Source organism: Orcinus orca, chromosome 11, assembly GCF_937001465.1.
Source record: "Orcinus orca chromosome 11, mOrcOrc1.1, whole genome shotgun sequence".
NCBI lineage: Eukaryota > Metazoa > Chordata > Mammalia > Artiodactyla > Delphinidae > Orcinus > Orcinus orca.
In genome coordinates this window covers 31,649,893-31,662,699 of record NC_064569.1, presented here as the reverse complement: position 1 = coordinate 31,662,699, position 12,807 = coordinate 31,649,893, and the positions used below count along the sequence as shown (strand labels likewise).

Sequence of the window (12,807 nt, the reverse complement as noted above, 5' to 3'; positions counted from 1 at the left end):
CTGGCTGCACACTAAGAGCTTCTGATTCTAGGCAGGTAGGCCCCAAAATTCTGTGCTTCTAAAAAGTTTGCAGGAGCTGTGGATGCTGTTGGTCTGGGAACTGCACTTTGAGCATCACTGTATCAGAGGAAAGTGAGCGAGGTGGGTGCATGTAAAGACTAGGTGGAAAATGTTTAACATCTGATCAAAAGCAGAGGCAAATGTGATGCACAGAGGAAATTTAAGAGTTATTCAATATTTAAAGTCACTAACTTGCAGCATAAGGGACAGGGTGAACTCAGGCTTGTTTGTTTTTAATCAAAATCATCTACACTTAAAGAAGTCAATAATATTTTATTCATGAAACCAACAGTAGTTGAAATTTAGTCAGTGATGCACAAGGGCAAGCATACTCTCACTGACTTCTCTTGGATGTTTGCTCTTAGGCACAGATCGCAGAATTGTGGAGCTATGACAGAGGAGGCTAAGGGTCTGGGTTCTAATCCTGCCTCTGCCAGTTTTGAGAACTTTTATTATTTTCTTCCACCTGGGAAAAAAGACACATATTTCAGCATAATTCAGAAATTTCAGTGTGCCATAGAAATGTCACTAATATTTTGTTAACATATAAATATTAATTTTTGAATTTTTCCCAAAGTCATCCAGATAACATAGTGCTGACACCAGACCTCTGTTATCTAATGAACTCAGAGTACAGTTGTTCTTGACTTGAAAAGGAGAACTGCTTGTGGAAAGAAGCTATGGACTCATTTCTTTGTCTCACCTGCTCTGAAGCCTATGTCACTTGTGCTTCCATCTTCAGCGCCTGTGGTTGCACTTACTGATCCTCCAGTTGACCCTGATGAAGGTAAAGAAAAAACAGTTTTTTTCTGTTAAAAAAGTGCGTGCTGTCAACTCTCAAGGTAATGGGTGTATATGATTATAACATGATATTCAATAATAAAGTAACTTGTGCAAAAACTACGGAGTCTACATTTTAATTACATATAAAGAACATCCAAATCTGATTATACATAAGTCAGATACATTTATTTTGTAAAATATTGCAGTGAGCAGTATTGCCTGAAACCAGCTGCTTAGGAGTGGCTGGTATATTTGTTCTGAACTTAATTTACCTGATATAAGCCCAGGACTGGTGAAGGTGGGGCCCACTGCTCCTGTGGTGCCCACACTTCCAGCTGTGGAGGTGATAGGCACTGGAGTTCTAGTAATACCTGAGAAAAATATAAAGTGAACTTCTCATCTCAAGTTTACTTGGCCTTTAATACCAATGGGTGATTTAACTGTTCAGTCAATTCCTACTATAGAAAAGAGAATCATGAATCCAGTGACTTTCTTCAAAGAGTCCTTAAGATTTTTGTTCCGTTATTACTTTCTTACTAAGATTTTGGTTTAGTTCTTGCCATATTTTTTTTTAACAAAGTCATGTTATCTTTTCCCACAAAAGAACTTGGGAAGAGGTAGGTCTGAAATTGTTGATATAGCAATAAAAAGTATGGATAAGCCTCTACTAACAGGAATATATGAGAATCCACATCTACTTGTCTTCATGGTTTAATTACCAAAACTGATAGATAAAGCATTTCTGTTCTCATTAATTTTGACATCCATAACCATTACAATTTCAGTTGATTTTTCCATTACTTGCAGATGAACATACACACTAAAGTACTTGATGTTATGAATTACTGTGTATCAGATTCTTTGTTGCCAAGACATAAATGATAATAGAAAGAGCTGTCTTTACCAAAATATTGATAGCTCTGTGTATTACAAAGTAGTAATCCACCCTAACAATTTTCAAAGTGACTGTGTCCATTTATTTTTACCTCATGATAAAATTAATAATTTATTTTATTATTTTAACCTCATTTATTTTTCACCTCTCAATAAACTTAATAATTAAAATAAAATCTTGCAATTAATTTCCCAGCTACTGCTAAGTTTTTTGTTTACTTCTAAGAACCATTTAAATTTTTATAAAATCTTTTATAAATTATTAATTTGCCTTTTTTCTTCAATGGATTCTATTTTACTTAATATAAATTTGAAAGATAATCTTAAGGAGTATCTATAACATTTACCATAATAAACAACACATTCAGTACTGCAAAGTTTATTTTTTGCAAAATATCTAATTCCTGAAAAAAGTTAAAAATACATAAAATTGGTTTTAATTAAGGAAGCAGTATATTTGTGATTAATTATTAAAAATACTAAACTCCTCTGCTAAAATTTAAGTTTATTTACATAATGAATTATTCTTTAAAAAATTGTAAGTAGTAATAAATTTGACTTTATTGAGTATTTATTATGTATTACACAAAGCTGCACTATCACATTTACTCAAGTCCTGTAATGTAGATATTATATTTTTCATACTTAAAGAATGAGAAAACTAATCTTCAGAGTGTTTGACAGACTAAAACTAGGGTCGTACAGCTAGTAAGTAGAAGAGAAGAGATTCTAGTTCTTATTTATCTGCTTCTGCTTCCCACTACACTCAGCTGGCTCTCTGTAATATCCTGGTACAATTATCTTCTTTCTATGATTGATGCAATTTTAGAATAAGCACATTATACAAACAAATAAAATTTATATACAACTTATATAAATTCTGATAAAATTTAACTTTTTGAGACAAGAAAGATGCATTTTAAGATATCAAATTGTTATGTAACAGAAACCTACATTTTAATTATATGAATTAGTATCCCATTTAACAATGAGCTATTTTTAGTTTTAATAGAGACTTATTAAATAAGTTATAAATTTATTAAACTTATTAAATAAGTTATAAATTTATTAGAAACTTATTAAATAAGTTACTATAAATTTTAACACAAGTCCCAATTTGAAATTGGAATCTGCAATTATATGCTACTACTTCAATAACTGATTTAAATTAAATTTAACTTTTTTTTAAATATCAAAACACAAAAGCCTTAAGACTAGAATCTAGAAAACTATGCCCTGGATTTAATCCTCTCTCTGCTACTTATTACCAAGTGACCTTCAACACACGGCTTAACATTTTGTGCTTCCATTTCCTCATTTGTAATTGAGGAAAATAATGGTGCCCACTTCATAGAATTCTATATCAAATGAGATAATATGTGTCAAATAATTATAATAGTGCTCAGTAAATATTAGCTCTGTGTCAAGATTTGTCAAGCTAAACAGGAAAAAAGCATAATTGAATAATTTTTCTTCTAAAAATAACATACTTATTGCAATGGTTGGCTAAGCATCTCTCAGGGCATTTTAACCCTTTGAAAGCCTTTACTGTACAGAAAATAAAATAGATATATAAGGCATGGAAAAAAACTTAAGCTTTGCATATTGCTTCCTTTAACTTCCTTTAAAGTTTTAAAGTCAAATACATCATAAATCCTCTTCTGAGCACCCAGGCCTTTCTCCTTCTATCTGGCAGGAATGCCTTTGATCCATCCGAGAAGGTCATTTAAATTTATGGAAGAAACTTTAAAATAACTTGTACAAGTTATTGTACAAGTTATTTTCAAGTTATAGGTGAGAAACAAAAACAAAAAAATAACTAATGGCCAGTGAAAAGTACTTAATACAGGGAAGTATTTGATCTATTACTTGATCAAAAGTACTTCACCCAGGGAACAAGATAAGGGAAAAAAGGTACCCTTCTGCACAGTCTTTTTTTGAAATAAATCTTACCTATTCAAGAATCATAGGGTTTTTTTAAAATACCACATTGATATCTTAAGACAATGCAGAAAATAAAAATAGAAGAGTTTTGGCTAAATTAAATTAACCCATTAATCATATTGGTTCAATTCAAAAGGACAAATATATTATCCAAAATGAAAGTACATTTAGAACATTGAGACTATAAACCAAATTTCTGGGTAAAATGGGTTCTCATGTCTAAGAAAGAAATCCTTCCATCCATCGTAGACAGTTCATGGAGAGGCAACACATGTTCAAAATGATGTGTCTTCCTAGCTATATTATATCTGGAAATATTACATTTCATTTTTCAGTGTCTATTTAAATATTCTTAGTTGAGGCATACTATATTTAGAAAGAAACAAGAAACTTGCTAGTGATGATGACTAAACTCTTATCTTGGGATCCATTTTTCTCATCACTGATCAAGAGAGCTTCACCACTAGAAAGCTAAAAACCAAAAATCATTATGTAGTTATGAATTCATCACAACTTGTCAAATGCTGTTCAACTTTTAAATCACTGATGTCAGTAAAAGAGATGGGATATGACTTTCAAGCCTTCACTTTGTGCAAGGCAATTTCTCCACAAAAAGGATCCTTACTTCCTTTAAAAAATGTTATAGATAATCTGATTTGCAAAGCAGAAATAGAGACAGAGAACAAACTTATGGATACCAAGGGGGAAAGGGTAGGGTGGGAGGAATTGGGAGATTGGGATTGACACATATACACAATTGATGCTATGTATAAAATAGACAACTAATGAGAACATACTGTATAGCACAGGGAACTCTACTCAATGCACTGTGGTGACCTAAATGGGAAGGAAATCCAAAAACTAGGGGATATATATATATATATATATATATATATATATATATATAGCTGATTCATTTTGCTATACAGTAGAAACTAACACAGTGTGGTAAAGTAACTATACTCCAATAAAAATTAAAAAGAAAAAAGGAAAAAAGTGTTCTAAAAGCAAGCACTTTAAACTGTTGTATTTTTACTATGGCGTGATGCTTATTGGATGAATTTATAAAACAAGTTTTTTTTTAATTATGTTGATGTGCCTTAAAATGAATTACTTTATTCTTACATGAAAAATGAAGATCAATAGAACATTAAACTTGGCTTTTTTAAGAGCTTCAAAATAAGACTATCAATAAACATACTCGTCCTTCTGAGAGTCTACTGATTGCCATCCTCACTTTAAGTAGATTCTTATGATACTTCAGTCACCAGCAAATGGACATGTTATCTCTTATGACTGTTAAAATTCAAAAATGTCACATTTAATTCTCAACATTTTATACCCAGTCCAGGAATCTATAGCACATGTTGAAGTATAAAATTTATGGTTGGTGTGGTTCCAGAGGGGGGACCTTCAAGATGGCAGAGGAGTAAGATGTGGATATCACCTTCCTCCCCACAAATACATCAGAAATACATCTACATGTGGAACAACTCCTACAGAACACCTACTGAATGCTGGCAGAAGACCTCAGACTTCCCAAAAGGCAAGAAAATCCCCACATACCGGGGTAGGGCAAAAGAAAAAAAGAAAAAAGCAGAGACAAAAGAATAGGGACAGGACCTGTACCTCAGGGAAGGAGCTGTGAAGAAGGAAAAGTTTCCACACACTAGGAAGTCCCTTCACTGGTGGAAACGGGGGCTGGGCAGGGGGAAAGCTTTGGAGCCATGGAGGAGAGTGCAGCAACAGGGGTGCAGAGGGCAAAGAGGAGAGACTCCCTCACAGAGGATCGGTGCTGACTAGCACTCACCAGACTGAAAGGCTTGCCTGCTCACCCGCCAGGGTGGGTGGGCACTGGGAGCTGAGGCTTGGGCTTCAGAGGTCAGATCCCAGGGAGAGGACTGGGGTTGGCTGCGTGAAGACCGCCTGAGGGGGCTAGTGCACCACAGCTAGGTGGGAGGGAGTCCAGAAAAAAATCTAGACCTGTCTAAGAGCCAAGAGACCATTGTTTTGGGGTGCACAGGAGAGGGGACTCCTTCCCCATCTGCCCACAGAGGGTAGAGCACTGCCTAAATGAACTCCAGAGAAGGGTATGAGCTGTGTCTATCAGCTCGGACCCCAGAGACAGTCAGGAAACACTAAGGCTGCTGCTGTAGCCACCAAGAATCCTGTGTGCAAGCACAGGTCACTATCCACACCACCCACCGCCCCCCTGGGAGCCCATGCAACCTGCTACTGCCAGGGTCCCATGACCCAGGGACAACTTCCTCAGGAGAACACATGGCATCCCTCAGGCTGTTACAACATCACATCAGTCTCTGCCACTGCAGGCTCACCCCACATTCTAGTTATGACTACTGTACCCCTCACTCCCCCTGGCCTGAGTGAGCAAGAGCCCCCTAATCAGCCACTGTTTAACCCCCTCTTGTCTGGATGGGGAACAGATGCCTGAGGGTGAACTACTTGCAGAGGTGGGGCCAAAACCAAAGCTGAATCCCAGGAGCTGTGTGAAAAAAGAAGAGAAAGGGAAATTTCTCTGTGCAGCCTCAGGAGCAGCAGATTAAATCCCCACAATCAAATTGATTTACCCGGCATCTGTGGAATACCTAAATAGACAATGAATCATCCCAAAATTGAGGCAGTGGACTTTGGGATCAATTGTAGACTTGGGGTTTGCTGTCTGTGACTGATTTGTTTCTGATTTTTATGTTTATCTTAGTTTTTAGCACTTGTTATCATTAGTGGATTTGTTTATTGGTTTGGTTGCTCTATTCTTTTTTTTTTCATTTATTATTTTTTATTTTAATAATTAAAATTTTTTTTCTTTCTTTTTTCTCCCTTTTCTCTTAGGCCTGGTGGCTTACAGGGTCTTGGTGCTCTGGCCTGGTGTCAGGCCTTAGCCTCTGAGGTGGGAGACACGAGTTCAGGACATTGGACCACCAGAGACCTCCCGGACCCATGTAATATCAGTTGGCGAGAGCTCTCCCAGAGATCTCCCTCTCAACACTAAGACCCAGCTCCACCCAATGGCAAGCAACGTCCAGTGCTGGATGCCCCATGCAAAACAATTAGCAAGACAGGAGCACAACCCCACCCATTAGCAGAGAGGTTGCCTAAATTCATACTAAGTTCACAGACACCAAAAAACACACCACCGGATGTGGCCCTGCTCTCCAGAAAGACAAGATCCAGTCCCACCCACCGGAACACAGGCACCAATCCCCTCCACAAGGAAGCCTACACAAGACACTGAACAAACCTCACTCACTGGGGCAGACACCAAAAATAACGGGAACTATGAGCCTGCAGCCTGCAAAAAGACCCCAAACACAGTCAGTTAAGCAAAATGAGAAGACAGAGAAACACACAGCCGATGAAGGAACAAGGGAAAAACACACCAGACCAAACAAATGAAGAGGAAATAGGCAGTCTACCTGAAAAAGAATTCAGAATAATGATAGTAAAGATGATCCAAAATCTTGGAAATAGAATGCAGAAAAAACAAGAAATGTTTAACAAGGACCTAGAAGAACTAAAGAGTAAACAAACAATGATGAATAACAAAATAAAGGAAAATAAAAATTCTCTAGAAGGAATCAATAGCAGAATAACGGAAGCAGAAGAACGGATAAATGACCTGGAAGATAAAATAGTGGAAATAACTATCGCAAAGCAAAATAAAGAAAAAAGAATGAAAAGAATGGAGGACAGTCTCAGAGACCTCTGGGATAACATTAAACGCACCAACATTCAAATTATAGGGGTCCCAGGAGAAGAAGAGAAAAAGAAAGGGATGAGAAAATATTTGAAAAAATTATAGTTGAAAACTTCCTTAACATGGGAAAGGAAATAGTCAATCAAGTCCAGGAAGCACAGAGAGTCCCATACAGGATAAACCCAAGGAGAAACACATCAAGACACATATTAAACAAACTATCAAAAATTAAATACAAAGAAAAAATATTAAAAGCAGCAAGGGAAAAGCAACAAATAACATACAAGGGAATCCCCATTAGGTTAACAGCTGATCTTTCAGCAGAATCTCTGCAAGCCAGAAGGGAGCAGCAGGACATATTTAAAGGGATGAAAGGGAAAAACCTACAACCAAGATTACTCTACTGAGCAAGGATCTCATTCAGATTTGACAGAGAAATTAAAAAGTTTACAGACAAGAAAATTTAAGAGAATTCAGCACCACCAAACCAACTTTACAAATGCTAAAGGAAATTCTCTAGGTAGGAAATACAAGAGAAAGAAAAAAACCTACAAAAACAAACCCAAAACAATTAAGAAAATGGTAACAGGAACATAAATCTCGATAATTACCTTAAATGTAAATAGATTAAATGCTCCAACCAAAAAACATAGACTGGCTGAATGGATAAAAAAACAACACCCACATATATGCCATCTACAAGAGACCCACTCAGACCTAGGGACACATATAGACTGAAACTGAGGGGATGGAAAAACATATTCCATGCAAAAGGAAATCAAAAGAAATCTGCAGTAGCAATTCTCATATCAGACAAAATAGACTTTAAAATAAAGTCTATTACAAGAGACAAAGAAGGACATATCTATTGATCAGGGATCAGTCCAAGAAGAAGATATAACAATTGTAAATATTTATGCACCCAACATAGGAGCACCTCAATACATAAGGCAAATGCTAACTACCATGAAAGGGGAAATCAACAGTAAAACAATCACAGTAGGGAACTTTAGCACCCCACTTTCATCAATGGACAGCTCATCCAAATTGAAAATAAATAAGAAAACATAAGCTTTAAATGACACATTAGACAAGATGGACTTAATTGATATTTATAGGACATTCCATCCCAAAACAACAGTATACACTTTCTTCTCAACTGCTCATGGAACATTCTCCAGGATAGATCATAACTTGGGTCACAAATCAAGCCTTGGTAAATTTAAGAAAATTGAAATCATATCAAGTATCTTTTCTGACCACAACGCTATGAGACTAGATATCAATTACAGGAAAATAACTGTAAAAAATACAAATGTATGGAGGCTAAACAATATACTACTAAATAACCAAGAGATCACTGAAGAAATCAAAGAGGAAATCAAAAAATACCTAGAAATAAATGACAATGAAAACATGACGACCCAAAACCTATGGGATGCAGCAAAAGCAGTTCTAACAGGGAAGTTTATAGCAATACAATCCTACCTCAAGAAACAAGAAAAATCTCAAATAAACAACCTAACCTTACACCTAAAGCAATTAAAGAAGAGCAACAACAACAACAAAAAAAACAAATTTAGCAGAAAAAAAGAAATCATAAAGATCATATGAGAAATAAATGAAAAAGAAATGAATGATATGATAGCAAAGATCAATAAAACTAAAAGCTGATTCTTTGAAAAGATAAACAAAGTTGATAAACCATTAGCCAGACCCATCAAGAAAAAAATGGAGAAGTTTCAAATCAACAGAATTAGAAATGAAAAAGGAGAAGTAACAACTGACACTGCAGAAATAAAAAAGATCATGAGACATTACTACAATCAACTATACGCCAATAAAATGGACAACCTGGAAGAAATGGACAAATTCTTAGAAATGCACAACCTTCCAAGACTGAACCAGGAAGAAATAGAAAATATAAACAGACCAGTCAAAAGAACTGAAATTTAAACTGTGATTAAAAATCTTCCAACAAACAAAAGCCCAACACCAGATGGCTTCACAGGCGAATTCTACCAAACACTTAGAGAAGAGCTAACATCTATCCTCCTCAAAGTCTTCCAAAATATAGCAGAGGGAGGAACACTTCCAAACTCATTCTACAAGGCCACAATCACCCTGATACCAAAACCAGACAAAGGTTTCCCAAAAAAAAAGAAAACTACAAGTCAATATCACTGATGAACATAGATGAAAAAATCCTCAACAAAATACTAGCAAACAGAATCCAACAGTATATGAAAAGGGTCATACACCATGATCAAGTGGGGTTTATACCAGGAATGCAAGGATTCTTCAATATATGCAAATCAATCAATGTGATACATCATATTAAAAAATTGGAGGATAAAAACCATATGATCATCTCAAAAGATGCAGAAAAACTTTTGACAAAATTCAACACCCATTTAGGATAAAAAAAATCCTACAGAAAGTAGGCAAAGAGTGAACTTACCTCAACATAATAAAGGTCATATATGACAAACCCACAGCCAACATCATTCTCAATGGTGAAAAACTGAAAACTTTTCCTCTAAGATCAGGAACAAGACAAGGTTGTCCACTCTCACCATTATTGTTCAACGTATTTTGGGAAGTTTTAGGCACAGCAATCAGAGAAGAAAAAGAAATAAAAGAAATCCAAATCAGAAAAGAAGAAGTAACACTGTCACTGTTTGCAGATGATGTGATACTATATATAGAGAATCCTAAAGATGCTACCAGAAAACAACTAGAGCTAATGAATGAATTTGGTAAGGTAGCAGGATACAAAATTAATGCACAGAAATCTCTTGCATTCCTATACACCAACGAAGAAAAATCTGAAAGTGAAATTAAGGAAACATTCCCACCATTGCAACAAAAAGAATAAAGTACCTAGGAAAAAACGTACCTAAGGAGAGAAAACATCTATGTGCAGAAAACTATAAGACAGTGATGAAAGAAATTAAAGAAAATACAAACAGATAGAGAGATATACCATGTTCTTGGATTGAAAGAATCAATATTGTGAAAAAGACTATACAACCCAAAGCAATGTACAGATTCAATGCAATGCCTATCAAACTACCAGTGACATTTTTCACAGAACTAGAACAAAAAATTTCACTATTTGTATGGAAACACAAAAGACCCTGAATAGCCAAAGCAATCTTGAATAAGAAAAACAAAGCTGGATGAATCAGGTTCCCTGACTTTAGACTATACTACAAAGCTACAATAATCAAGACAATATGGTACTGGCACAAAAACAGAAATAAAGATAAATGGAACAGAATAGAAAGCCCAGAGCTAAACCAACGCCCATATGGTCACCTTATCTTTGATAAAGGAGGCAAGAATATACAATGGAGAAAAGACAGCCTCTTCAATAAGTGGTGCTGGGAGAACTGGACAGCTACATGTAAAAGAGTGAAATTAGAACATTTCCTAACACCATACACAAAATTAAACTCAAAATGGATTAAAGACATAAATGTAAGGCAAGATACTATAAAATTCTTAGAGGAAACCCCAGGCAGTACACTTTCTGACATCAATTGCAGCAAGATCGTTTTTGACCCACCTCCTAGAGAAATGGAAATAAAAACAATAATAAACAAATGGGACCTAATGAAACTTAAAAGCTTTTGCACAGCAAAGGAAACCATAAACAAGACAAAAAGACAACCTTCAGAATGGGAGAAATATTTGCAAATGAAGCAACTGACAAAGGATTAATCTCCAAAATATACAAACAGCTCATTCAGCTCAATATCAAAAAAAAAAAAAAAAAAAAAAACGAACAACCCAATCCAAAAATGGACAGAAGACTTAATAGGCATTTCTCCAAAGAAGATACACAGATTGGCAACAAACACATGAAAGGATGCTCAACATCACTAGTCACCAAAGTGACTATCACCAAAGTATTACAAGTTCCAAACCCAAAGTTAAACTGCATTTTGCCCAATACGCTCTTGAATGGACATAACTGAAATACTTGCAACAAATTATAGCTTGCAACAAATACATGAGTTAAGAAAAATAAATTAACTTTTATTTCTATGTTTTCAAGTCATCTCCCAGTATAATCATGATTTCAAAATATTTACTTCACAGGAGATCACATTTACTTCTTTTTCATTCCACTTGTTCCAATTATCATCTAAAAATATCAAGCTTTGGATGATTATATTTAACTAATAAGCATACAATACCTATTGTACGTTCTAATCATATTTCTAACTTAAATCACAGGAGTATAATGAAATAATATTTTGACATATTTTCTAGCAACTGTTAATTTTATTTGTTTGTTTGTTTTCTTTGAGGTACGCGGGCCTCTCACTGTTGTGGCCTCTCCCGTTGCGGAGCACAGGCTCCGAACGCGCAGGCTCAGCAGCCACGGCTCACGGGCACAGCCGCTCTGCAGCATGTGGGATCTTCCCGGACTGGAGCACGAACCCGTGTCCCCTGCATCAGCAGGCAGACTCTCAACCACTACACCACCAGGGAAGCCCAATAACTGTTAATTTTAATTTGAAATTTTATATCAGCATATTTACCAGCATATCTTTTGCTGGCACAGATTCATGTGAAACTATAAATGATTATCCATAAAAAGACATCAGAAATACACAGTTAAACCATAATGATGATTTTACCTGTAAATGTTGAATTTGTAGGAGCAGTTTCTGAAATAATCATAAATTACTATTATTGACAGGAATGAAAAATTGTGAAAAGAAAATCTAAAACTCAAGTTGCCTATGAGTTATCTGGCCTTTTTTATTTCACTTCTTGCAATTTCAAATGCAAAACAGGAGTCGTTTATATATTCTTTGGAAGCTTATTGAAATTTCTTTTAAGATATATGTTGCACATGAGTAATCCTTCAAGTATTGAATTCTATCTATATAATCCTCACCTTCCACTCCATCCCTTTATTAAATTATTTTAGTTGATGTTTCACTCCCTTAATTCCCAGAACCTACAGACAGGCAGGAGTGTGGCAGGAGAATTGCCCCATCTACCAGTGGTTCGAAGTGCCTTGACAGCATTGGTTTTGAACTGACTCAATATGAACAAATACCCTGAAACGGAATAGTCTCAATCCACTGAGAAGCAGTCTAAAGCATTAAGTACTTACTCCTCTGCTGTTGATGATATGAAAAGATTCCAAACCCTTTACCTCATCTTTCCTAAATTGATTAGAGTAAAACATAGTGACTCACCACTGCACTCCAACTCTCCTGCGATGCAATAGCTGAAAGTTAAATTATAAACAAAAAATAAACAATCAAAATAAAAAACAAGAATTAGGTTGAAATTTTTAGCTCCTAATTACATACATCTCCCAAATTTAAAATAACAAATTGTCTAACCGTGAAAATCAAAACAGAACCAAATAAGAGAACAGTAAA

General features: G+C 35.5%; 1 protein-coding gene across 1 annotated transcript in view; it reads right to left on the bottom strand.

Moving 5' to 3' along the window:
• MUC19 (mucin 19, oligomeric) overlaps positions 1 to 12,807 on the bottom strand; it is a 90,534-nt gene that overhangs the window by 53,671 nt on the left and 24,056 nt on the right. The window contains exons 25-28 of the mRNA XM_049694431.1: positions 12,619 to 12,650; positions 12,049 to 12,078; positions 1,116 to 1,214; positions 764 to 838 (exon numbers count right to left, since the gene is read on the bottom strand). Coding sequence (XP_049550388.1) covers positions 764 to 838; positions 1,116 to 1,214; positions 12,049 to 12,078; positions 12,619 to 12,650 — 236 coding nt within the window. The remainder of the gene's footprint in view (positions 1 to 763; positions 839 to 1,115; positions 1,215 to 12,048; positions 12,079 to 12,618; positions 12,651 to 12,807) is intronic.